This window comes from Sciurus carolinensis, chromosome 14 (assembly GCF_902686445.1).
Source record: "Sciurus carolinensis chromosome 14, mSciCar1.2, whole genome shotgun sequence".
Classification (NCBI taxonomy): domain Eukaryota; kingdom Metazoa; phylum Chordata; class Mammalia; order Rodentia; family Sciuridae; genus Sciurus; species Sciurus carolinensis.
Window position 1 is genome coordinate 18015584 of NC_062226.1, and position 27976 is coordinate 18043559.

The 27976-nt window shown below is 44.4% G+C and overlaps 1 protein-coding gene across 1 annotated transcript in view; it reads right to left on the bottom strand.

The window, feature by feature from the left end:
* Positions 1–216: 216 nt before the first annotated feature.
* Pappa (pappalysin 1) overlaps positions 217–27976 on the bottom strand; it is a 232457-nt gene continuing 204697 nt past the window's right edge. The window contains exons 20-22 of the mRNA XM_047524822.1: positions 21254–21325; positions 16768–16866; positions 217–3693 (exon numbers count right to left, since the gene is read on the bottom strand). Of these exons, the coding sequence (XP_047380778.1) occupies positions 3586–3693; positions 16768–16866; positions 21254–21325 (279 nt within the window). The 3' untranslated portion in view covers positions 217–3585. The remainder of the gene's footprint in view (positions 3694–16767; positions 16867–21253; positions 21326–27976) is intronic.

Here is a 27976-nt window from a genome sequence, read left to right on the forward strand (position 1 = left end):
TTATTTCCTTTTAATGTAATTGTTTTCTATTAATTTCTATCTGTACAGCTCTGTCGCCATCAATTATTTCTATATATTTTCTCACTTGAAGTAGTTCCAGAAAAAACAAAAAACACAAAACCTCAAAACTGTTAACCTGACTTTATAGTTTCTTTCCTTCCCTTTCTCCCTCCCTCCCTCCCCCCATTCCTTCTTTCCTTCCTTCCTTCCTTCCTTCCTCTTACTTACTTACTTTCTTTCTTTTTTTTCTTTATTTCTTTTTAAACACAGGTAAGACCTATAACAAATTGACAGTTACAACCAAGTTAAATCAAACCTGGAAGGGAGGTAGCTGAAATCTGTCTCAAAGAATTATTTTCAACAAATAACATTTAAGCATTGGCCAAGGTGGGAATAAGACCAAGAGAACTATTTAGGCAGTGACCCAATGTGCTGAAGCCAAAAGTAGCAGCTGATACCCTCCGTCTCCAAAGGTCTGCTATTGATGTTAATCTCTCCCTTCCTTTACACCCCACTCACCAACCCAAACTGACTTCCGAGGACTGGATTCCCTATGAGATTGTTGGCACAGAATTTGGGGATAATGCAAGTCTTCCGGGCAGGCAGTTAAGGTGTGGCTTGGAAAGACTTCCCGGGACAGGCTTAGAGAACTGTCCCCCTCACCTTCTCTTTCTTGCTGCTAACAGGCTAATACTTCTTTGGATGCAGAACTCCTAAGTGTTTTAGGGCCCCTGAACTGTGGATATATAACAGTGCCTCAGAGTCACCTCCTCACAAGTACGCCATTGTCCCAAGCAGATGACTAAAGGGACGTGACAAGGAGTTTATTCCCAGGGAGGAAATGGAACTGGGAATCAGTGCACTGCGTTGCACCAATAGAGCCGATGCCTCCAGGAAGGTTGGAGAAGAGTCTAATTACACATTTCATGTGGCTGGTCACCAATCGAGCAGCCTCTTTTGCCTAATGTACTCTGCACAGAACGACTTTGAATGACGGTAAGGAGAAGTCTGGGTGGGTCTTTACCCAGAGGACTCAAGTGAATGTGAGGATTTGAGGACAGCGCCAGCTTCTGGGAATCTGTGCTCATTTGGAGAATCCGGGGATGGACGACAGTGAAGGTAGAAATCAGACTAGGACGGGCATAAGGGAAGCTGGTGAGGTTGCGCCATGGTTCCCGCAGTCCCATCATTAGTAATGCCATTTTGGGTTTTCAGAGTTTTTTCTATTGCTTATGGGTGGAATTTAGCCTCTGGAAGGGCTGGCCCTATTACCTTTCTTAGCTCAGACCTTCTAAACGAACACCTCAGTTTGCTAATTCATCTGGGGCAAGAGAGGGGCCCTAGGAGTTGATAAGAGTTCTAAGATAAGGAGCAGGTACAGAGTAAGGCCAATTCTTCTAGTATTCTTATTATTATTATTACTATTTTGGGTTTTTTGTTTTTTGGTTTTTTTTTGCTAAGGATTGGCCCTGGTAATTAAAAAATTCCTCAATATAAATGTGACGATATGGTTTTAAAAGGAGGACATATAAAGGATTGGAGCTTGGCCTGCACAGTGGTGGCAGCCTCTCCATTCTGGAATTCATTCTCAGAGTTCGTAAAAAACTCCACACTGCATCTGTGGGCACCTGTGCAAAAAGCACCTAGATATGTTTCTTAATATAACAGACCACAGATGGCCAATAGATGCCTTTTTAAGTGTTCTTAATCAGCAGGTAATTGCTGTTGGGAGTGATAAAATAAGAGTTTCCGAAGTTATTTTTGGTCCCAATAGGAAAAGGGGACATAATGGATTAATAATACCTGCCTCGGAAACAGGAATTAGGAGGGGCCGCACATATGCCCGGTGTTTTCCATTTCTGTCCTAGACTTTGCTTTTGTTGGTTGTCTTCACTAGACTTGAGATCACTTGATTCACAGTAATCTCTATGTGATATAATTAGTTTAAACACCCCCATCTCCTTACTTCCCAGTTCCAGGTTTCAGAAAATATTTTAGATTTAACCACTGTCTCCATTTCTCCATCCTGTATGAGTATCTGCCCAAACTACTTCAAAGGGCATGGACAGGTAACTGACTGGAAAGAGGCAAAGAGGCCCTAAGAGAGGTGGGGACTTCCATGTTCAATTGGCTGATTTCCTTTTAACTTTTGGAAGCTAAACATGGAAGAGAGGGAAGGGTTGTCCATTCACAGGTTTGGGAAGGAGTCCTGATGGCTGGAAAATTATATAGAAAACCTGATGACCACATTGGGTACTGAGGCTGTGATCTTTTGCGCTTCGTTCTGATTGCCCTGTAGAACACAGTCCACTGATCACGTCCAATTCTCTGTTCCAGAATTCTATCTACTCAGAACAACAGTGAGGGTCTCAGGACCAATGCCGACTCTAGCCTGAAGGGCTAGGAAGACAAGGAGAGACATAAGAACCGAACAGTACTGACAATTCCTAGTCCCTGGGTGACTCCCACATCCCAGAAGTTTAACACTGTTCCACTTGATCACAAAATCTAACACTGGCTTAGACATTCTGGATTATCAAGGAGGGCTCCAGCATCTGAGGTCCCTAACTTCTCACCATGTGAGCCCATGAGGGTTTTGTTCTTTTGGAGAAGGGCTAAGTGAGGAACTGTGGGAAAACAAGGGTCATTTTTAAGGCAGACTGTTTGGTTGTGTGGGGTTTTTCCTAACCTAGTTCTACCATCTTGGGGTACTTAATGTATAAGATAGAGCAGCAGGAAAAGTAGCAGCAAATGTGGTCCCAAGGCAAGATCGGGGTAACAGGTGGGATGTGGAGGGATCTTATATGACCTCAAGCCTCAAGCGGGGGGGCTGGTATAATACCTTGACTTTGCAGCCCTAAGCCATTTCCAGCTTGGCCTCGAACCCTTGAGTTGGGGTAAAATCCCCATGGCAGCAGAAGAATTGGGGAGGCTTTGCATACCTTGGAATCTTTACCTCTTCCTAGGCCCTAGTTCCCTAGAAGGTCAGTGATCACAGAACATTTCACTTCCAATCCCAAAGGACTGCACAATTGTGCATGCGGTACATATTCCGAGCCCCGGGGTGTGAGCTATCTTGGCATCTCAGTACTTGGTCTTAGCAGTTTCTGTAACTCTCTTTCTCCCAAGAATAGTGTTGGCTAGGAGCTTGGGAAAGGAAAGACTGAGTTTGTTCCAGTCTCTTTCTGCTCAGTCTCCAGAACTGCCCTCACACAGATGTTTGTATGGGTGTGTATGCATGCATGTGTACTAACCACAGATGTGCATACTCCTAGATACAGAACATGTTTTTGCTGTGGTCATGTGACAAATGGTTAGAATTTTAGGAGGCTCTGGGACTGCACACTGCATATGCAATCCAGCTCAGATTTTGGGATGGGATTCCATTCCATCATTCAACATGGCGAGACTTGGTTCATTCGCCACACTCTGAGTCCTTCCTGGGTGAAATTAAAGGCAGACCGGTTGGGTGCTAAGGATCCCTGGCGTGGAGAGGCCATTCCATTGAGCAGCGGACTGTGAAATCAATACCAAAGGGATGTAGGTCCTGGCGTTGGGAATTCTTTGAAAACTCCTCGTCCTTCCTTAGCCATGGCTGTATCCCCGGAGGTCTTTCCGGCTATGTTCTTGGGCCTCAGGGTCCCGACAAGCACAGTCACCTTGTAGGTCGCAGGACATAGGGAAAGGGGTGACCTGCAGAGGGAAAGAGAAAAGGAGTGAATTAGGTGGTGAGGTCTAAGGCAGTAATTATCAGAGAGGCAGTGCAGGGCAGGAGGACCACCACTGAATTTGAGGAGCAGGAGATCCAAGATCTGTCATGGTTCTGCTTCTTACTAGCACTGCAATCACTTTTATCAGTAGCACCAAGGTCATTATCCTAGCAGGTTCCCTTTGCAGAAGCGCCTGTTATAACAGGTAAGGTGTTGAACACTTTGCAGACAAGAAAATACTAACTCTTTTTTAAGACTCTCTAAGAAAGGATCAAACAACAGTCACCCTTTCATTGATGAAGAACTGAGGCAGAGAAAGGGACAGACATTCACCCAACGTAATAAGAGATCTGTCTGGTACTTAAAGAAAAACAAGCCACTTCCGAGAGTCAGGCTCCTATGTGTAGAGGTAGTATAGTAAGCTCCAACTGTCAACTAAAAGGGTTGAGTGAAATCATGTTCAGAAAATTACAATGCACTAATGTACTAGCCCAACAGTGGTTAATATAATTGTACCAGGGGATATCTAATATGTAGGATTATCTTGATCAAGGGAAATAAAGGACGTGGAACTATCTTTTAAGAAAAAAACTAGCCAGGTGTGGTGATGCACACCTGGGAGGCTGAGGCAGGAGGACTGCAAATTCCAAAGCCAGCCTCAGCAAATGGGTGAGGCCCTAAGCAATTTAGTGGGATGCTATCTCACAATTAAAAATAAAAAACTGGGCTGGTAAAGCGTCCTGAGTTCAATCTCTGGTTTAAAAAAAAAAAAAGTGATGATGAAGAAGAAAGCCTAACTAATGCCTGATGTCCACATGGGTAGCTGGGCCTAGGCTGAAATCCTGAACAGGATATAATTTACATTCAAATACGTTTTGAACAAAATTTATCTCAAGGACCTCTGAAGCAGGTTTAGCATGAGAAAAAGCGAGAGGCCTGTGTTCTGGTTCCTAGTCTCTCCCTTATGTGCTCTGTGACCTTGGGCCAGGTTGCCTTCCTAGAAACTGAAAGGAAGAGCCCAACAGAGAGCGTCTTCCCCACCCAGCACATGATCTATCTTTCCAAAGAGAGCAGCGCAGCCCCTGCTGGAGTCGCAGCCTGAACCAACGCAAGTCGATTTCACCTCATTGCATCATGACATTTGCTTATAACTTTCCCCAGAGGGTCCCCATCTGCGCAGATGGATTTAATGACCTCATTCGCCTCCTGCCTGGGCAGGGTCTCAAGTGCTCACAGTGTCTGAGAGCATCTTTGTTTCTCCCGCTTGTTCTCGTGCACTTTCGGACTCATTCTCTATATGTAGCTCCTTTTTCTTCTTTCTCTTTGCCCTCCCTGATTTTCTCTCGCTCTCGTTCTTGCTCTCGCTCTTGCTCTCAATCTCCTGTTTTCCTTCCTTCTTTCTCCACACCCTTTTGGCTCCTCACCTCTCCCCGTCCTAAAATTTTGCAATGATTTGAAATGCAGGACTGAACATCAGTAAGATTTAGATCTAAAGCCCAGCTCTTTTATCTACTGAAGTTGTGACCTTGGGCATGTGATAATTCTCTGAGCCTCAGTAAATGCATTCATTAAACAGGAACAATGAAGGTATGCACACATACCTCCTGACACTACGACAAGGGGTATGCAAAATAACACACAAAAACACCTAGTACAGTGCTTAACATAGACCAAGTGCTTACATATACATGTGTGTGACATTTACAAATATATATTTACATAGAACCTCCCCTTCCCCCCACCCCCTCTCTCTCCCAGATCTATCCTCCCACAGATTTTGTGGCTACTGAGGCAGGAACCATGTCTTATTCATTCTTGTTTTCTCAAAGCCTAAGCCACAGAGTGAAAGGATTTCCATTCTTTTCTTCCTCTCCCCCTGACTCTCTCTTTGTACTGGATGTCTATGTTACTCTTCGTTTCTCTTTTCAATTTAAATTAGTAGGTGCCTGATTCTCTTTTATTGCTCACAATTCCCAATTCAGGACATTTAGCTTCCAACTTCCATGACTTTGGGGAATTATTCTGGAGTATTCCATCTAAAATCTACAATGTTCTTCCACAACTTCTAGAATTATTTCCCCACAACCTTTGAACTTTCAAGAATAGCACTTTGAGCTGGAAAAGAGAGCGAGAGAAAACTCTTCAGGTCCATGTGGGGAAACTGAGGCCAGAGCCGTGTCAAACTCCAGTGACCAAGTTAGCATATGAAGAGTACCACCCTGGCGACCCAGAGGCCTGAACTGAAGTCCACTTGCCTCACACTTGCTGAGCGATTTGGGGAGAATTTCTTCACTGCCATGACTGTGAGTTTCTACATTTATAAAAGGGCAATTTTTTTTAAAAGCACCATATTTCATATAGTTGTGAGAATAAAACAAGAAGAAACATGCAGAAACCCCAGCACATGGCCCAACACATGGGAGATGCTCAATGCCAGATCGATATGTGCTGAGTCGAATTTCTCAGGACTCGTATCTCAGCATCTTCCCTCCCCACTGTCCCCTTGTCCCTCTCCCACCTCCATGACATGTCCCTCTCTCTGTCCTCAGCTCACCCATCCCTTTTTGCATTCCCTTCTCCTGCCCTTGCTCACATTCTACCACTAGAATGATCCAGTTACCTCTAATGTCTTCACTGTAACTCTTCCCTATTGAAAAGGACCCATTAAAGACAGTATCATATCTGCATCTCACACCGGCAAATGTTCAAAAAATTCTGCCTCTTATAATAAAACCCAAAGTCTTTACCACAAGTTCAAGGTCTTGCATCATCTGATCACTACCCAATTCTCATACCTCACCTGGTTCCTTTTCCCCCTCATTCTCTGGGTTTTACTATTTATTCATAGGTTCCTCGAGTACTCCAAATGTTTTCTTACTTTGAAGTCTTTAGCCATTTGCACTCTTCTGCCATGCCTGTGCTTCCTCAGTCAGCTCCTTTTCATTCTCCTTGTCTTATCGCAAGCATCTCACAGGTCTGACCAAAGACGGCTCCATGGCCTTCATACTAAATCACAGCACCCTATCTTTACACTCTTCTTGTACTGAATGGCTTCTTCACTTGAATGCCAGTTCAGACTTGACAGGGGCCGGGGCTATTGTGGAAGTCAGTCTACCATATAAGATCATTCAGTGGACCCACTGAGGTAAGATCAAATGAATGCATGAACATTCAAACAAAATACTAGTCAGGAAGCCCCTGCTCTTGTACTCACTTGCTGTGTAACTCAGTACAACTTACTTCTCTGGGCTTCAGTTTTCCTACATGTGTAATGAGAATTTACTTCGGTGTCTCTAAGTTTCCAACTGACTGAAAATCCTTCTCAGTCTGAGAAAGGTAGAAGGCCAAGCCCTGGACACAAAGAAATTAGAAATGTGGGCTTTACCTGCAAACCCTATTGTCTATTCCTGTTTCCACCTTCCCCAGTTCTTCAAAATCATTGGCCAGCAAGGCCCTGCTGCCATTTTAGAGGGAAACCCAATTAGACTATGATAAAGTCTAAAAGCTTTGGCCTGAGGAGGTAGATCCAGAGTCTCCTTGTCTATTCTATATGCTTTAAGTGGAGTTGTATTTAGTGAGCACCAGCTAGTAGTTTGGAATTCATTAGTAGGCTCTACATAGGGACCATATGACTTTCAGCTAGTCATATGGCAACCTGAAGACCTCAGTCTCCCCATCTGTAAGACTGAGGTCCTCATTGAGGTCTCAACATGTTCTGTTAGTGATATCATGTCACCTCCAGCTCTCAGAGTGTCCCATGTGGAGGAAACACATGGTGCCTCCTTCTTTCCCCTTGTTCATTCACAGCCTGGCTTGGGCTGTCTCTTGTCACAAGGTTCATCCCTGATGGAGGGTCTAAAGTTGCAAGGAGAAGGGTGGAGATTCCCTAGGTTGGTGGAGAAGAGACTTTGGGAAGCCTGTTTGTGCAGGTCGAACCATGAACACAAACTAGCAATTCTTGGGGCCTCCCGAAGGCCAGGTGACTTCCATATACCAGCTCACGGACTACACAAGCATGGGGAGGCTATCAGGATTAGCAACACACTTTGAAGGCATGGAAATTTGGGCTTCAGGATATTTTTACAACTTGCCTTGAGCCTCAGCACCAGTCAGTAGGTTGATGGTGCAGGATTCTAAATCCCATTTCAATCACAAAACTTTTCAGCAAGTGAGAATGAAAAGAAGGCCTTTTCCTAACAACCTGCCTTAATGGCCAACAACCTTTCTCCCTTATGATGTGCCTGGCACTGAGCTAAGCAAAATGTGCATTATCTCATTCACTCTTCCCAGTAATCCCAATAAGGCAAGTATTCTTACTATCTGTGTTTTACATCTTAGAAGAACCAAGATGCAAAGAGGTGAGCCGACTGACTGGCAGGTGGCCGGGAATCTGCATCCATGTGTGTAATCACTCCTCTGTACCATCCCCCAGAAGCAGGAGGAGCAGGAGTCAGGATCTTCTCTCCACAGAGGAAGAAACAAGGCATACAGGGAAGATCACATCCTGCTGAAGTCAGTTTGGAGCCTGATTCCCTGACTACCCAAACGGTTTCCCACCTAGTCCTCCAGATGGCCTCCCATAAACACTTACCACAGAGAGTCGGAACTCCACTATGACTAGTTTACATCTGGAGATTCCCAGCACTGTGTGGCCAGGCTGAGCCATAAATGGCTTGGCCACTCACTCTGGGCTCTGTGAACAAGCCCAGGTCAGTTACTCAAGGTCAGAATTCTGTCCTGTTTTCCTCTGGGCTAGAGATGGTGTGCAGGCACATGGGTTTCTCCCTTGGGGTGAGCTGTCCAGGTTAACACCTCCCTCCATGTGTGAGTGGTTCAGGAATGCAGCTTAGACAAATGCACCACAAGGCTGACTGCAGGTCTTGTCTGGGACTTGGAGACAGGTAGGGGCTGGATTCTGACTCAGACTCAACAGGGAGGTACCAAGCACAGAAGGGTGTGTGTGTTCTGGGAAACAGGAGGCATCCTGTGCTGATGGTCAGAAAGCTTTCGTTCTGCCACTTGCTGGCTGTGGTACTTGGGTAAGTCACCTCACTGCCTGCATCTCAGGGTCTCCACAGCACACACAGAAACTTATGGAGGTCACGTAGATGAAGACGTGAAGTACAAAGACTGTCTATGAGTTTCTTGGATAGGGTGGATATGGTGTCTGGCTTAGGGCATGGTGCAATTAGTAAGCACAGTGGCTTGTCTGCCTATGGGTAAAGTGTTCATGTGGAGGAATGAGGATAAAGTGGAGCAACACATGGGTGAAGAGGAGAAAAGTGGCCCAGATGAGAAGGAGACAGGTTTGACTCCTTGCCTTGTTATTAACTTAACATATGCTACCACCCAAGTTACTTCCCTTTCCAGACTCTAGTTTCTCTGTCTGCAAAATGGAGGTAATAACAGTCCTATCATGTAGAATTGTTTTGCATAAAGTACAAAATTCACCTAGAGCACTCAGGACAGTGTATGCCATAAAATATATATCCAATAAATACAATGATGTGGTGGTGGTGGTGGTGGTCATAAAGGTCATGGTGATGCTGATTGTGATGGTGATGGTGAGGGTGGTGTTGATGGTGATGGTGTTGTTGATGGTTACGGTGGTGGTGATGGTGGTGGCATTGATGGTGATGGTGGTATTGACAATGGGGTTAACTGTAGTGGTGGTGGTTATGTTGATAATGGTTATGGTGATGATAACTTTATCAAGATAAAAGGGTGGGGGCTGGGGAGATAGCTCAGTTGGTAAAGTGCTTGCCTTACAAGCACAGGGTCCTGGGTTCGATCCCTAGCACTGCAAAAAAGAAAAAAAAAAGATAAAAGGGTGGATTCTCTCATAACATAATGCTAAAGATGGATGTCTTCTTCATACATATAAAAAACAGAGCTACACCTTAAAAGGGAGGGAGCTATAGCATTTCTGAGGTCAGTGATTGTTGTGCATGGAGGAGTTAGTCTAGTCTGCTGAGCTATCTGCCTGTTACCGTTCACTGATCCTCCAAGTTGAACGAATCTACTTCCTCTCCCAGGAAGCCTTCTGGGATCCTCTAGACTGGTTCTGTGCTTAAAATAGTCTGTAAATGTCCCTATTTTTTTTTTTTTTTTGAGAAAGTGTAGACTCCCTAGTCAAAGTACAAAAATCCTTGATTATCCTTCAAGGTTCACCTGTCATCCCTTCCCTGTGTCCAATGCTCTAGCCATTCTTGGGACTAATATTCTTGGGGCTGATACCTGGGCCCTGGCACAGACTATTCCCTTTACCAGAAACACTCTTCTTTCTTGTGCCCCATCTCTGCTCCTTCCCTACTCCCCTCACCTGGACAAGACCTTCCGGAGAGGTTGTAACTTAGTTTGGTGTTGCTCTGTTGACCCTTCTCATCTGCTGTGTCTCCATTCATACTACACTCCAAATGTCCAGCTGCTCATCCACAACATAAACTCAGCATAGCTGGGACCAGACCAAGACCTACACAGCATTGAGCACAGATCAGGGGCTACCTCACTTCACCTCACTCAACAAGGGTTTATTTATGGGTACTGAGCACCTACCTATGGGACAGGAAATAGTGACACACAATCAAACTTGGAATACATCAGTGAGCAAAAGAGATGTACTTTCTTGTCCTCATGAAAATTTCATTCCAGCATTAATAGGGATATGAGTTGTCTGATCACAGATAATAAATACATTTTACCTTGATCCTATGAAGGATTCTAACCTTTTTGTCTTAAAAAGTTATTATCAACCTCAACATTATCAACATCATCATCACCATCATTATCACCACCTCATCAACATGGTGTTGGCGAAGGAAGAAAAAAGTAGAAGACATGACACATAGGTGTGGGGGTGCTAGGGGTGATGTGGGGTACGTGGTTAGGGTGGGGTTCATTGAGAACATAACACACAAGGAAAGACTTAGAGGAGGTGAGGGAGTGAGTCATGAGTGGAAAAGAGTATCCACAGACAAAGGACCAGCCAATGACAAAGACTGCAGGGTAAGGGATGCCTGGCTGTGCAAGGGGCAGCAGCACCCAGAGGACTGGAGTTGAGCCATGGTGGGCAGAGCACACTGGGCTTTGTAGGCCACTGGGAGAACTGGTGTGTTTCTGAGTAAAGTGGGGAGGCTCTGCGTGACTCCACAGAGGTGTGATATGATCTGACTTGATTCAGAAGGACTATTCTGGCTGCTGGATCAAATCATATGATTGCATATCTCCATCCCCAGCCCTTTGTCAATGTGGCCCATGGTCTACTCAGCTAAGAAGGCTGCTCTCCATCTAATGATTTGGATTATCTTCCCACATCTAGCGGAATCACTAGGCTCCTTAGGCCAATACGGAGGACACTGAGTATAATGTCCTTTCCTAATAAATCATGTTCTCACTTTGGTAGGGTGTCCAGATTTGGCAAGTTAGCACGGGAGACCTACACTTTGTGTTATGAACTGGATGTGCCATTCTGTGCTGACATGTGCTGGTGGGATTATCTTTTCTTCTCTATAGTCTCAGTTCTAAGTAGCCTTCGATTTCCCCCTCATTGATCACCTCACCCAAGAAGTCATATGAAGACTCCTTAGCCATGAATTTAATCCAAATGTTATGAGATAAGAACCCAAGGCGAGTTGGGTCTTTCCACAGTCACAGAGTGAAAAAGCCACAGGACTAGGTCCACACCCCATGTTATGGTTTGGATGTGAGATGTCCCCCAAAAGCTCACATGTGAGACAATGCAAGGAGATTCAGAGGAGAAATGATTGGGCTGTGAGAGTCTTAACCCAATCAGTGATTTAATCCCCTGATAGGGATTCACTGAGTGGTCACTGAAGTGTTAGGGTATGGCTGGAGGAGGTGGGAATTGGGGTGTAGCTTCGGATACATATTTGTATCTGGTGATGAACCCTCTCTGTTTCTTGATCACCATGATGTGAGCTGCTTCCCTCTGCCACTCTCTTCTGCCACCATGTTGAGCCTCACCTCGAGCCCCTAGGAATGGAGCCGGCCTTCTGTGGACTAAGACCTCTGAAACTGTGAGCCCTCAAATACACTTTTCCTCCTTTAAAATTGTTCTGTGAGATCTTGCAGCCATTAGCAGCGAAAAAGCTGACTAAAGCACCCCAACGCCCTAGACATATTCCAGAATCAGTCCCTTAGCAGTCACCTGCAACAAGTATTCCAGGCCCCCATACCTTAGAAAGCCTCGGTATGTTGACTATGTTAAGGACATTTCCCCTTCCTCCCTCACACCACCAATACTCGATTAATTAGCATGATTCCAACAATGAACTGAGTTTTGTTGTTGTTATGAAGAAACGTCATTGGAGCAACTGTTAAGAAAATCTGCTCTGTGTTTGAGACTCCAGTAAGAAAATAATAAACCGACATTCTAAGAATCTAAGCCCTGCCCCTTCCTGTCTGCCTTGCACTGCAGGCAGGTGTCTGGGTGGGAAATTGGACACCCCTGCCAGACGGGGTTTCCTGCACTGTCTTGCTCTTGTCTGCCAGCAGGGCCCAGATCACTCCACAGTCGGATGTGGAGAACAGCTGGTGTCTGCACAAACAGGGCAGGAAGAATGGGGGGAGCAGACAGACATCATGCTAGGCCAAGTAACTGGGAGGCTCCAGCCCGAGGGACCAGGAAGAGACTTAGGCAGAAAGCTGGCAAGAAGGAAGTCTAGGAGAAGGTGCTGAGAGTTTAACCCTAGCCTGGAGTTCATACCAACACTTTGTTCCAGGAGGTCTGCAATTCAAGAAGCTCACCTACCAGGGGAAAAGCAAGATGCTCAAATGAGATTTAAGCCCATTGTAATGAAATGTTCAGAGAGCTTAGGGGCTGGTGCTGTGTGGTTTAAACACTCAGGATTTGCATCTTAGCTCCACTTTTACTGGCTGGGTGGCCTTAGCTCTTGAAGAGAGTTTCATCATCTATAACAGAAGGATAAAAGGACAACATCTACACCAGGGCTACTGTGCTGATGAAATGAAATGAAAAAGCATTTAACACTGCCTGGCAAGGAGTAAGCTTTCAATAAATACTAGCTATTATGATTTGTTTGGACTTAGGAAATCCTAAATCCCACACATAGCTCTGTCACTTTGTACAAATGATTCCACCTCTCTGAGTCTCATTTTTTTCTGACATGCCAGACTGTTCTGGAGTCTCAGTGAGACAATGTGCACAGAGATCTAGCAAATCAGCACACGGTGCTCCCCTAATGGAATGCTTGTCATTTAGGAGGGCGCGTGAAGTCTATCTGCCCTATGGGTGAGTTTCTGAGTGCCAGCCTGGATGCTCAGAGGAAGGCAGTTTCCTGTGATATAGGGTTGGGGCCAAGGGGACAAGGAGAAGTTAAATAGGACCCACAGGTAAGGGCAGAAGGATGAGAAGAAGTGCTGTCCTCCCCCATGACCCTTCCTAGCACGGAAGCTGGACTCAGACACCAGTACTTTCTCCTGCCCTGTGGACACCCAGGCGAAGCTCCTGTGCAGGCTGTCTGGATAACAGGGGTGACTGGCAAGGGAGGAGCCTCATCTACCTCCACCCTTTCTTTGCTGCTGGGAAAAGCTGCTTTTCTCTTTGCCATGGGGAGGGAACCCACGTCCAAATTCCCTGGCAGTCTGGGTTCACAGTGGATCATCTCCAGTCAGAACTGGAGAGGCCATGTCCAGGTGCGCCAGAGACAAAGTCCTATTCACATGTTCTTTCCACTTCTGAGACTCAGTCCTGTGTAGCAGAAAGAGCGGGACTTGTGAGTCGGACAAAACTGCATTCAAATTTGAGCTTCACCAGTCACTGAGCCAAGTGAACTTGGGAAAGTTCCAGAAGGATTCTGAGCCCAAATTTGTCTACCCAAATTTGTAATATCGTTGATCTCTCAGAGTTGATGGAAAACTAAAGAAGATAATGGAGTCCAAGTGTCCAGCAGAGTGTCTGACACAGATGGCAGTCCACATAGCATTGGTTATTATTGATTTTCTCTGCCTATTATCACCTGTAAACCAGTCTACTGCAGGGAGTAGCTGAGTCCAAGAAGAAGGAGAAAAGTTTCAAGACGTTGAAGTTTATTTAGAAGTCACACTGGGAAATTTAAATGATTGGAAATGTGATTTTATATTGAGGTTCCTTTCTTCTTCAGGACTCAGATGTCCAGGAATCTCAAATCTGAGAAACCCTCTACCCCTGTGGGCAACTGAAATAACTAGAACAAGGTTGAATCTGCCACAAGAGAGCCTTAAATCTAAGACATGCTTCATGTGCAACGCTAAAAGGCTCTCTCCTGCTGCCCCAAGTCATGTTCACCTTCACCAGAAAATCTCCTACTCTTTCAGGTTCCAATGTACATGTCACTTCCTAGGGAAGCTTTCTCTGCCCTTCACACTATTCTCCTTAAAGTCCCAGACTTCTCCTTCATTGTCTTTCCCACAAAGGTGAATGAATGCATGGTCATATAGCTTGTTGCTTGATATCAGGTCCCCTTGTAGACAGCAAGTCTCACAAAAGCAGCAGCTGTGTCTGTCTGGAACCCACCAGGTGTACACAGCTGATTCAGAACTGGGCCCATAGAGATGCTCAGTGTACATTCATCTCGCTGGAGGAAGGAAGGCTGGCCATCAGCCTTCTGCTGCGTTGGCCAATGGAAAGAAGATTAAAGTGGAAGATGAGAAACTTTTAAGACAAAAATTTCAAACTATATTTATAATAAGGGGTTGCTTTGTAAAGAGGTAGTGCTGATCTCAGAACCCTGGAGTCTCAAATTGTTGCAGCTGATCCTAGTTCAAGAACAGAGTAAAAAATGGCAAATATATATACATACACACACACCCACACTTTGGAAACAAAGTTACTACAATATTTTGGAGTCTACACTTCAATCTCAAGACTTTGTCTTCCTACTACACATACTGTAAAAAGAGTAATATATTTCAGGATGTCCCACCCAAAATAAACTCCAGTTTTTATTTTATTTTCATATTTTAGTATATAAGTGGCAGTAGGTAGGGAAATTATCTTACTCAGAGGTATTGTTTCCTACTAATAGTTTAAGATGGTACTAATTCCACAGAAACGTCTACATAAAACAAACTTCATTTTCCATTCATTTTCAAAAATGGCCTACTCCAATAAAATGAAATAGGGATAACTATGGTACACATTCATTTGGAAATAGGTTTCAAGAGCTGTAAAAATGCTTATAATTTTTATCTGAGTCATTTCAATTCTAAGGATCAATTGTAAAGAAACAAGTATTTATGTGCAAAGATGTTTGTGAGCACCATTATTTATAATTGTAAGAAACTGAAATAACCAAAAAATTAAAAATAAAACTGGAAGCAAATAAATTACTGTAATCACAACCATATATAATAAGCAATAATACAGAAAAAGTGCAGTCAGAAAGTTTACACCAATATTACATAATTCTTAAGTGTAAGATTTGCTGTGCTAAGTCAACAAAACCAAATAAAACAAGATCCCAATCTAGAAATGCAGCAATACACACACACACACACACACACACACACACACACACACACACATCTTCAACTTAACAAAATACACAGAAAATACACCCAAAAGAAATGCAAAATATGCCAAAAAGAAAGCAGAGGTTATCTTTGGATTTTAGGACAATAAATGTTCTCTTCTTTCTGGACTTGCCAAAGGATAGAATACATACTGTTTCATAATTAGGAAAAACAATAACATTTTTAATAGAAAGCAAATTTTATTTTCCTGTACAGAAAATGTATGCCTTCAGTATTCTATCAAACAATAAAAACCAAAATCAAAACCTTGAAGAAAAGGGTAAGCATGCTAAAATAGGTTGCTACACAGAACTGACAGATCCCAGAGAACCCCAGCATTCTTATCTGTCAACCAGCAACAGTCCCCCCATTTGAGTGTGTCCTTATTCATCCCTGCATTTCATGTCAGAGCATCTTTCCTGAAGGAACCAACTCTGAAGAATGTTGCATATCGAGGGCCATGAACTGGGCGCCAGGAGACTGGCTCTGGGTTTATTGCTCAACTCTGCCACCTTGCACAAATCATTCCTCCTTTATGGACCTCGCTGTCCCATTAATAAAATAAGAAGTTTGTGTCAGATAATCACACGGAACACTTCATTCAAGACTGGCTATGATTCTTTGCCTTTCCTGTCTTAGGAACTTAATTCCCTGACTTTTACAATAAGATCCAGAGCAAATGATGGTTGAGATGGAAGGACTTTTCAGCTCACTTTAAAGATGAGTGTAAACATAGAAAGAGTTTCCCATTAACTCATTCACCAGAAGGATGCTTCTCAACTTGGGCTGGATGAGTTCAGCACCCCTCAGCTCTTGGTTGGATCCCCAAACTCTGGTGCCAACTGTAATCAGGAGGCAAACAGAGGTGGCCACTTTTCCATTAGTGGTTGATAAGCCTCTCACTCAAATGCTCCAGTTTTACTGAATTCCTCCTGTGTGCATCCCAATGGCAAAGGAAAAAAATCATGACCAGGATACCCACCTCTCCTTCACTCTCAATTCTACAGGTGGGAAAACAAAATGGGTGATAAAATGCTCTAAGGCCATGTGTCCTTGTTGGGGATGCTGCATTTTCTCTCTCCCCCCAGACTTCAACCACTATTCCCTAATATGTAATTCTCTCTAGGACTTTGCATCCAATTGTCTATCTCCAGACACTCTTGTTGGCCACCTCCCTGCCCCTGCCCCTCAACCCTCAAGTTTACGTATAGACACAGCTTGCTCTGCAGGGCCTCCGTAAGGCCTCACCGGGACCCTCATAGCACATGTGGTCACCTGTTCAAGGTACTTGATTATTGGCTACTATAGCTGACTCTAAGCTCTCAGACCACACCCGCCAAGATCGTCCAGTACCTGCTATTAGCCCAGCTACTGACTAGAGGAATAAAACATAAAGCGAGACAGAGCTTGAAGACAGAGCACTAACGCAACCTGAATAGTGGGTCACCTGGCACGCAGGAGTGACCCTGGCCAGCAAGCTGCAGAGGTGTGCAGGGGCGGCTGCCCAGCACCCACCCTGGCCTACCTTTTTGGTCTTCACCGTGGAAGTGCAGCAATCCCCACCATCATAGTTGCAGAAGGCTCGGTTGTTGATGGCATCACAGTAATTGTCTCCCATGAAGGGCTAGAAAGGAGGAGACAAACAGGAAGGAAACAAGGCTTCACGATCAGCCTGGAGCGAGCAGACGCTGTCCTCAGGGTTCCACGGAGGCCTCTCTGTCATTTCATAGCCTCTCATCTTACAAACGTCCAGCGTGCCTATCTGTCTTCAAATCCCAACACCCTCTTGACTAGTTATCATTTTTACTATTTATAAACATTCTTATCTGCCATGCTTTTCCCCAAAGGACTATTGTCTTGTGGAGCGACCTACTCTTGTGAGTTGGGGTATACCAAGTCACAGGACAGATCACTTCTCCTCTCTGACACAGAGGGCTCCTTGTACTTGACGAAATAAAAAAATCGGAGCTCACGTCCCCCACTTTTCCTGGTAGTGAGTAATTAAATACTTAATTCATAATAAAATAGATGCAAATAAATTAAAAACCTGCACAAAAACAGCTCAGCAATCTTAAATGTAAAATGTTAAGAATTTACATTACCATGGGAGTTAGCCACAATGAACTGTGCCTAATGGGTGGATTCCCTAACCGAGAAACACAGATGGACTCTGCTGCGTGACTACCATGATGAGCCATGATGTCACATGCTTTAAGTGCTTCTTTTTTTTTTTCTTTTTCTTCAAACCATATGTGAGGGAGACATTACCATTCCCACTTTACAGATGGAGACCCTGAGACTCAGACTAAGAAAGAGACTTGGTCAAAATTACACTGACAGAAAAAAGAGCAGTGATTTAATCTAATTTGGTTCCTTATCTTCCTTTCACCCTTCACCACTCTAGAATATTCTAGGTGGTCCTGATTTGCTTATTTTCTTCTTTTTCTCTGTGTTCTTCCAATCCTGTGATGCTCCAAAGATGAAGAAAAGATGACAGGATCAAATCATTACTGATCTGAAGCCAGAGCCATCTTAGAGGAAGTTCTAAGTGTCTCTTTGACTCCCCTACCACCTGTATGTTGTCCATCCCAACACTTAGCACACCATATTCTCTGGCTGTTTATGGTTTCATAGCAGATGCAAGTCTGTGAGCGCCTAAGAACATGAGCCATATCCAGTTCAACTTTCTGCTCCAGTCACCTAGAAACCTTTGTGGTTTGAGTGCTAGATGGTTCTCTGATGCTCTGTGACTCACTGATGGGAAAGACGATGTCATCATTTAGCTAGGCTCATCCCCTTGCAGCTTATCACTATGATCTAATGGCTTCTCCTTCCCATCTTGACTGCTCAGGGGAGCACCAGGCTCAGAAGGAGTTCATCCCATGTGCCACCCCTGGATTCTGCATCTCTGCTCCAAATTCTCATCCAAAAAGTGTGGCCCCCAACTCAAGATGCTAGATTCCCTCTCATTACTTCCCTATTAGAGTCTAAACAATATCTTGGCAAGACAGAGTTAAGAATAAGTAAGTGCTGAGCCCAGGTGTGTAGTGAGCATGCCCATGGCTGAGAGCCCAGCGGTGACTCTGCTGTGTGACTCCAATCATGAGCACAGGATTGTATTCATCTTAGAACAGAGGGAAACAAACAATAAGGGCTACACTCTCTCCTTTTCCCTGTGCCTCCGGAGGTCTGCAAGTGGGTTGTTTCTTGTATTCTTCCTCATACAGTGTATGGACAGGCTAATGAAGGAGACCAATGGTCTCTTCTTTAGAAAGAAAGGAACTGGCTTGGTAGTGAATGATCTGAAGAAGAGGAGGAAGAAGAAAAAACTATAAGTAAAAGTGGTTATGTTTTATATAGTTCCTGAAAAAAATCTCCATTCTCATTACTTGCTGTTTTCCCTGTGTCCTTTCCTGTAGCCATAGCTGTCCATCCATCCACGTATCCATCCTCTATTTAACACTATTTATTACATGCCTACTACATACACATGGTGCTAAAGAAAGTGACATAATAGTGAACATATCTAGCCCCTTCACCTCTAGACCTTACATTCTAGTGAAGAGAAAGTCTTAATCAAATAATCACACATGTAATTGGCCAGTTTCAACTCTGATAAGAGCTATGAAGGAGAGTACATGATACTATTAAAGTAAAGCATTTGATCTAGGCAGGGAGATCAGTAAAGGTGTCCCTGAGGAAATGACATTTCAGCTGAGATGATAAAGATGAGTAGGAGTTAATTAGGTGGGGGTGGAGGAGGGAGACTTTCCAGAGACAAGGAACAGCATGAGAAAATCTGCTGCTTAGAGATTTCTCCTATCACTGCTATTTCTCCTGTTGCTACTTTTTTTCCCCCTACTTTTATGTGAGGCATTCAGGAAAACAACCTGTCAAGATCTAGTTCAAATATGGCTCCTCCAAAATGCCTTCCCTAAATCACCCCCAGGTGCTCTGTGCTTCTGCAGCTTCTTGTCCTTGCTTTGGTTATAGTCTTGGTATATCATTTTAGAATTCTCTCTTTGTCTACTTTATTTACTGTGAGTCTCTCTTTAATTGTTTATTTTATTTACAAAGCATAAGAGCCATTCATTTTTGTTCCCTAGATTTCCTAGCAAAATAGTGATTTGAGCAAAACTTTTACCAAATCAATGTTTAGTAAATGTTTATTTAATAAAATGATGGATGAATGGATGGGTGAAGGACAGAAAGATATCACAGGTGACTCAGCAGGAGTGTAGTTACTATTTTTACTTGAATAAAACCATTGTATTTCCAGAACTTAGATGAGTGACTAGCATAAAATAGGCATTCAGTGAAGCTTTGATGGACAAGTGAGGATCAACTTTGAGCACAACAAGGAGCAGAGGAGAAGGGCTCAGGGATACTGAAGGCTAGATGATTCCTCCTTGCTCCCAGAATTTATTCCTCTTCTGAGCCTATTTTCAGCCCTTAAGAAGGCACAAACTGTTACCTCTTAGCCAAGGAGGAAAGGAGAAGGCCAGGGGCACTTGCAAGGGCAAAGGTGATAAGCATCGCTGTCAGGCTCAGAGCCTGACAGGTGAGGGTCTCTTGGGCCTCACTGCTGAGTCAAAGGAGGGATCGAATTCTGCTGTCACACGGGTTGCTCGGGCTGCCGACTCAGCAGAAGGGGTGCCCAGGTTAACTCAAGCTGCCTTTTCCAAAAATGCTGGGCTTATCCAGAGAGATGGAGAAAAGCAACAGCCACAAAATCTTGCTTTTGCCATTCCTGGCTGAAGCTTGGAAGAGTGGCAGTTCTTCAAGACTGCAATGTCCAGTGCCCTGAGGCGCTGCCACACACACCGAAGGAGGTGTGTGGTCCAGAGACTGTCTCATGACACTTACAGACCAGGGAATGGCTCATGGCAGGAGGGAGCCTAGTGGAAGAGAAAAGCAGCAGCTTGGAAGTCGGAGCCCCAAGTTCACGCTTTGGCTCTGCAGTTGTCATGCTGTTTAAAAACAGACCAGTCCGTCCCCTCTCTGGCCTTCAATTTCTAGTCCATACAAAAAATGAGTAGAGCTAGATCATGCTAAGATCCTTTCCAGTTTGGGGATCCATCCAATTTTGGACCTGGCCTTTGCCTAAGTCACCATTTCCCCATCTTTTAAAATCAAATTTTAAGTTTGATTTGTAAGAGGTTTTCTGGTTCCGACTTTCTAAGAGTTCCATCAAGTGCATATTTTCTATGGTGTGATCTCGTCCCTTTCACCTGCATTTTCCTAGGTGGGCTCTAGGGAGACTCATGGAGATATGGACATCCTTCTGGAAGAGATTTTGAGCCTCCTTTTCAGTTCCATCTGAGAAGAATCTTGAGGGGCAGAGTGATGCATAGAAAGATCTTTGGGTTTCAGGGATAGCCCTCCCTTGAGAACATATCCATGTCCCAAGAACCTGCCACCTCTAAGCTTGACTGGCACACAGGTCCAGGTCTCCTGCTTCCAAGCCTTAGGGAAAGGTTTGACTGTGAATTCAAGGGTCTGAAAGGTTCTTCCATTTCAGCTCAGTGGGTCTAAGACATCTGAAGCTGAAGAATGGGTGAACACGAAGATGTGGGGCAGAAGGAACTGATCTGCAAGTAACTGTCAAGAATAAAATGAAAATGAGAAAAACTGCCTCATGTGGCTCTATAAAGGCTAGATGTGGTAATGATAAAATTCCTGGTATAATAGAAATACTAAATCAATATTGCCTCCCTCCTTTCCTTTCTTACAGAACCAATATTATGCAGGTCACAGGCTTTGGAGACAGAAAGGCCTAGCTTGGAATGCCAGCTTTGTTATCTATGAACTGCAAATTTGAATATGTTTCTTCCTATTTCTGTGCCTCAACTGCAGCATCTGTAAAATGGGATGGCTAATCCCTGTAAGAAGTCTGCAAAACGGATATTCACAACCCTTAGGAGGAACGGTAAATGGTAGCCATCATAAACATAGCAATAACAACATTACAGTTATTTCTCGGGATCTGAGGAGTCTTTCCTGTGACTCACCTCACAGCCTTTGACACAGTGAATCAGAGCAGGATGAGGATACCACTTGAGACCAGCAGTGCAGACAACTCTCTGCAGAGAGATGGAGAGAGAGGTCAGATGGGTTTGGGATTGGAGGCAGGAACCTCTTTGTTGGCACCACATTCAACCACTCCGCCTCTTTGGCTTTCCAAGTCCTGACCTCACCCTGTATTTACATGGAGAACTTGCCCAGGTACTTGTAATAACAGGAGCCATAAGATTAAAACAATATTTGTGTTCACTGTATGTGTCACGATTGTGTATTTCCCTGGCAGGAGCAATGATTGTGGAGAAGCAGAATTGGGAGATGAAAACATGATGAAAAAGGCCCTTCAGAAAATTCTGGACTGATCTTGGACCTTTTGGTGTAGTTGGGGATAAGGTGGGAGGAGGAAAGGTTTGGCATGTGTCTATGCGTGTGTGTAAGTGTGCCTGTGTGTGTGTCTGGGGCTACAGCTAGGAGATGGCAGCAAGGTGTGGAGCAGGGTCTCTCCAAGAAGCACCTGAGGACCATTTTCATCAGAATTAAAAATTCAGATTCCCTGACCCTGTTTTGTACCTAATGAATCTGAATCTCTAGGGCCGGGCCTGGACTCTTCATTTTCAAATCTAGCCTCTTCAATGATCCTGAGGCACACTGTGGTTTGAGAGCAAATGCTCTGGAGGATGAACAAGCCAACCTCTGGTCTGGAACCCCAGGAAGGCAGGGACCCCAACTGTTGTCCTCTGCTGCCATCATCATTTGGATCTGCTCACAATTCCCAGAATCTGCCTCGACTTCACATCAGAGGATTTGTTCTTGCTGTTCCTCTTCACTGAAATGCCCTTCTCCATCCGGGCACTTTAAGAATCCTCAATTATCTTTTAAATATCTCTCAAGACTTACTTCCTCTGTGGTGCATTTCCCAACCTGTTCAGGCAGCGCTCATAGATATGCACATACATACTTATTTATAGTCTCCCTTAAAAATGATGATGATGGTGATGATGATAATGACAACTAAAATATACTCAGTGTATTCACAGTGCTAATTACTTTATGCATTATCTTATTTATTTCTTGCCACCATGCTGTGAAGTGGGCATTAATCTCGTGTCACAGGGGAATAAATTCCTCAAGCTCCATGGCTTTTAAGTGGAGAAACCAGGGTTTGAAACAAGCAATTGTTCCAGAAATGATTTAAAGCAACTTATAGCATAAAATCCAACGTGATGGTATATTTTTAAAATAGGTGAAAGAAGAAAGCAAACAAAACTAGAAAGAGCAAATGTCATCCATCAAGGAACTATCATAAAAGTCTGACAAACTCCCGTTTCTGTTCTCGACAGAGGCCTCTGTTTTCATGCTAGATGACAATTGTTTCCTTAAAAAATGAAATTGTACAGTGAGAGGTAACTGTGCGAGGGATCAGCAACTGAAGTCTATATGGTCAGGGATCACTCTCCTGGCTAAGTGCCAGTTGATTAATTTTAATTGAGAAATGAACAGTCATATGGGCAGGAATGTGAGAAATCCATGTGACCAGCCCATTCTCTCCCCAAAGGCAGACGTATCTAAAAGCCAAAGTGTAATTAGGTTTCTTGGCAAGCTTGTGACAAAAGGAATCACATGACTCCAGCCTAGGAGTGGGTTGGTGCCTTTCTGTTCTGCTCCACAGCATCACGGGCTCATGTGTGAGGTCTCCCATGCCTGGAACAGGGCCTGGCACACACAGGAAGCTCAATAAATACTTCTGTTATGAAGGGATAGATCCATCTCAAAGTAGAGATGATGTTACCAATGAACAAGAACTTCTTCATTTGTCTTCTTCTCTTACAGAGTCTCAAAATGTCTTCAATGCCAGGAAAGGTGCTAGTTTAGAGGGTCAACTTTGTGTGGACCGAATTAAATTAGAGATCTTGAATAAGGAGCTTGACATGATGACCTGCCTATCTGTTTCTCAATGTGACATCTACTATCTATCCCCCTATTGACACCGTCTACCATTTCCCAGTATACACACAGGGTAGTCTATGAGAAGACCACAAGATCTAAAAAAGAGCAGGTATGACTTGACATTCCTTTGTAAATCTCCAATATGAGTCTTGGTTCTTCCCTGTATGAATGGGTACTGGAAATGTCATAGCCTTGTCAGGATGATGCATTGAGATAAATGGTTAGAGAAATAGTATCTTTTTTTTTATTTTTTATTTTTCTCAATACAAGTTTTTTTTTATTTATTGTAAACAAATGGGATACAAGTTGTTTCTCTGTACATGGAGTCAAGGCATACCATTTGTGTCATCATAAATTTACATAGGGTAATGCTGTTTGATTCATTCTGTTATTTTTCCCTTCCCCCCCACCCCTCCCACCCCTCCCACCCCTCTTTTCCCTCTATACAGTCCTTCCTTCCTCCATTCTTGTCCCCCTCCCTAATCCTAACCCTAACCCTAATCCTAACCCTAACACTAACCCCTCCCACCCCCCATTATGTGTCATCATCCGCTTATCAGCGAGATCATTCATCCTTTGGTTTTTTGAGATTGGCTTATCTCACTTAGCATGATATTCTCCAATTTCATCCATTTGCCTGCAAATGCCATAATTTTATCATTCTTTATGGCTGAGTAATATTCCATTGTATATATATATATATACCACAGTTTCTGTATCCATTCATCAATTGAAGGACATCTAGGTTGGTTCCACAATCTGGCTATGGTGAATTGAGCAACTATGAAGTAGACAGAGAAATAGTATCTTAGACCAATTCTGAAAGTTTCATGAGGGCAAATCCTGGGCTTCCAACATCTCTGCCTCCCTCTAGGATCAGGCCTAGAGCACAGTGAAGAAATACAAGGAGGAGTGTGAGTAGCCTCCATATTCCTCCCTCCCCTCTGCTTCCCAGTCATGGTGGCAGAGTTGACAAGATCACCTGCTTTAATCCTCTGATAAACTTCAGTGAGGATTTTCCTTGACTCTGAGAATCTGTCCACAGTCAAAAGCCAGAGATGCTGGAGGGCATATGGTAGAGATGCAAGAGGTAGAAAACAGCAAGATGGGGATCCACCAGGGACTTGACCCCCATCCCTCCTCCTGTTTATCCAAGAGCTAATTTAATCCATCTGTAGGAATGTCATGAGTTTCTGTCAACGGAGGTTTACCGGACGTGAGTTCAGGAAAAGGACTTTTATACTATCTGCATGAGCCTATTTATCTTTCCAAGGCTTTTGGATTTTCCACTATGACTCAGGGCTGCTTGCCCCAGCTGTCTGACTACAGGGCCCCTCTGTGTGCTGGGGGGACTGGGCGAGGGGACAGGCAGTGGGAGCTGAAGAAAAGCTAAGCTGTTTATACCAAGAGTGGGAGATCCCAGACGGGGCCCCTCCAATGTCAGCCTTGTTCCTACAAATGCCAGTGAAGGCATCTAGGCCAGGCAGCACCTTCTCAGACCAGAGTTTTAAGAAGGTGCCCATTTCCTGCACTGGTGGACAGGGAGAGTAGACTGTCTTTTCCTTCTGGCTTCCATGAACATCATCACAACACCAGCACCACCAGCACCACTGCCATCGTCACCATCAGCATCACCAGCTACACCACCAGCAGTACCCGCCACCATCACCACCACCACCACCACCACCACCATCGTCAGCACCGTCAGCACAAGACGTTAAAAGAATATTATGCTCCAAGCTTTGTGCTCAGAGCTTTCTCGTGTCATAGGTGTTAGTTTTCACTCTGGATTCTATAAGAGGAAACTGAGGCCCCGAGAAGGTAAACAACCTGCCCCAAATCACACACACACACAGTGACAACTAAGCCTGAATCTGTCTGACTTTAAGGTCCACACTTTGAACACCATACTCTATTTTAGTCTCAGAGCTACTGAATTTATCAGTATTAAAACAGGTCACTCACACAAACAATGGGAAGACCAAGGTTCAGAAGGTGGAGAGGCTTTGAGATAAATGTAGGAGAGGCAGAGTCTCTAAAAAAAAAAAAAATGGAGCCCAGTGGAGGCTGGTCCCAATCAGAGTCAAAGACATGTGAGAGAGTCTTAAGAGGACTTCCTCGTTCTGAGGCCCAGATCTGACCACCTCTTAGATGTCTTCTCACATGAGCTCTCCTTTTTCCCTGACTTACAGGTCCTACTCCTAGTGAATCATGTCGGTTAGTATTATCAGTCTGTTATCTGTCATTGAGTTTCTGCTTTCTTCCATGGGCTCTCCTGGAAGTCCCTGGTGTTTACAGGAACCTGCCATTGGGAGGTACATAATCAGTTTTAAGTATGAAGGAACAAACAAACCAATGAGCAAAGGAGTGAATGTATGCGTGTGTCCATGAGTGAATGAGAAATTACTCAGTAGACTCTTGCTCATCTCTTCATCTGTGAACTTCCCCTCCTGGGAACTTGGTCTCTTTATCTACATGGCAGAAGGACAGGACTTACTAGTCACTCAGAAGCTTTCTACTTCTGACCTTTAGACGCTTGGCATGGCTGTTCATCATGCCCTCTTCTTTTCAGGGGAGGAATTCTGCATCCTCTGTATGTATTACATGTGTCTATTTTTCGAAATGTGGAGGATGGTTGACTTAAAGGATGGAATGAAGCATAATGAGCTAATTCAACTACATTAGTTATGTAAACCAGGCAGCTGCAACCTCTCTGAGCCTCATCTTCAACTGTAAAGTCAGGCACATGCGACAGAGACACAGTGAGGTGGCATCTATGAAAGCATGCAACATACATGGTCTCTTCCCTCTTCTTTCCCTATTTCATTCCCTTCCTTTCTTTCCTCCTTCCATTGTTTTTCGGAAGCCATTGTTAGAGCCAAAGGCTCTCCTACCTGGAGGAATCCTGGGGGGTGCCTCTTATGAACAACTGATGAACAACTGCCAGCATCCCTCAGCTAAGGGCATTGCAGGAGCAGATTGGAAATGCTCCTTAGGAGTTGATGGGGAAAGTCTCCCTCTGCAGAATTCAGATATCAAGGCTGGAAGAGTCCATCTCTTCCTAAGCTTTCAATCTGGCACCTTCTAGGCTACACAACCTGCAGAAATGTTTTCTTTGGCACTCAAGTGACTACAAAGGTCAGAATTAGTTTGTCAATATTACAAGGAAAGAAAAAGAGATTTCAGATTTCAAAAACTCTGGATTCATTGCACTGAAGAAAAAAAAAATATGTGGCCACCCAAGGCCCGCATTTCCACATTGCTGCTCTTGACTAGACCCAAGCCTCATGCTTACCATTAGCATGTAAGTTATTTTTCTGTCAGTCTCTCTGTCTTTATGCAGTATTTATAGCAAACACTATGATCACTAAAGTCAATAACATGCCTAGATGTTTAATATACAGACTATGCCAACCTGCTTCCCTTACTTACCCTACCTGCCGGGTTCTGTAGTGTTTGACTTTGTGGCACCTGATCTAGGCCTAGCTTTCATTTCACAAAGGAAGAAACTGTAACCTAGAGCAGTGATAGAATTTTCCCCTGGATGTACAGCATGAAGGCGCCAGGACTTGGACTACAGCCTCTGTCACCTGACTCAACGACCATAAATATTTATTGAGCATCTACTGTGTACTAGGCACTGAGGTACGTGCTATGGTAAATAAGATGACCACAATCCTGCCTGCACAAGCTCATTGTTCTGGTGTTGTAATCATGACGCATGAACTCAAGGTTGACATTCTGCTCGTCTACATAGTCATCAGACATGTCAGTACATGCAGAGTCTATTGTGGGTAAATGCAAATGGTGGGCTGCAGCTTGCACAGGCTCAAGAAGGCCAACAGCGTCTGTGTCTTCCCAACTTTGTTTTCAGTAATGGATAGTTAGAGACCTTGACACCTGCTCTGGTGGAAGTGTTTACACCACAGAAATTGGCAAATGCTATAAACTACCTCTTTTTTTTTTTTTTCCCCTGCACATCCCTGGTAAGCAATCAGTAAATGTGCCTTGCCTTTGTTATTATTATTTTATATTCCCCAGGGGCTGTAGGGGGTTCTGAAGCAAATGGTAGCATTTGGCTGATCTGGGTCAGGTCTCTTTCCAACTTCTTAGGCAAGAGCCCCCCATCTTTGAGATTCCATTTCCTCTACAAGAAACACAAGTAGCCTGATACCCACCTACTATGCAGGGGTGTGTGTGTGTGCAGATGGGGAGTGCCTGGCCCAGGGCCTGGTCACAGAAGGCATCCTTTGATGGCAGTTCTGGCCCCTCTCATATTACCCTGGGGCAAAAGCAGGAGGCACTGGAGCAGAAGCTCACTGCAACCATCTTCCTGGCAGTACTGCATGGAGGGCAACCCTCAGCGAGCAGAGGAGCTATCTGGGGCCTCCTCGGGCCTGGAAATGCCTGCACCAGCAGCTTTACTTCTGCAGCTCTCAGCGCATGAAGGGCAAGGGTGCAGCGGAGGCCAGCGTTTCTGCCTTATTCCTGGAAGTCATCAATCTATGCCCTTCGCCCTCCTCCCTTTTCCTACGTTTTTTTCCTCCTGGATAATGAGGCCTCCAGAGACCAGTGGAGGTCTGAACCTCGTTATGGCTCTCTCGGTAGGCCGGCATCAATAAAGGGAGGCAGACTGGGAAACTGGGTGGGGGCTGGGGCAGGCAGGCAGCGGGTGGGCGACTAGGGGGGTGGGCGGCTTGCAGGCTTTCAAATCCCTGGATTTATTTCACAGTGAATTACAACTGAACTCTTTAGTGCCCCCAGCT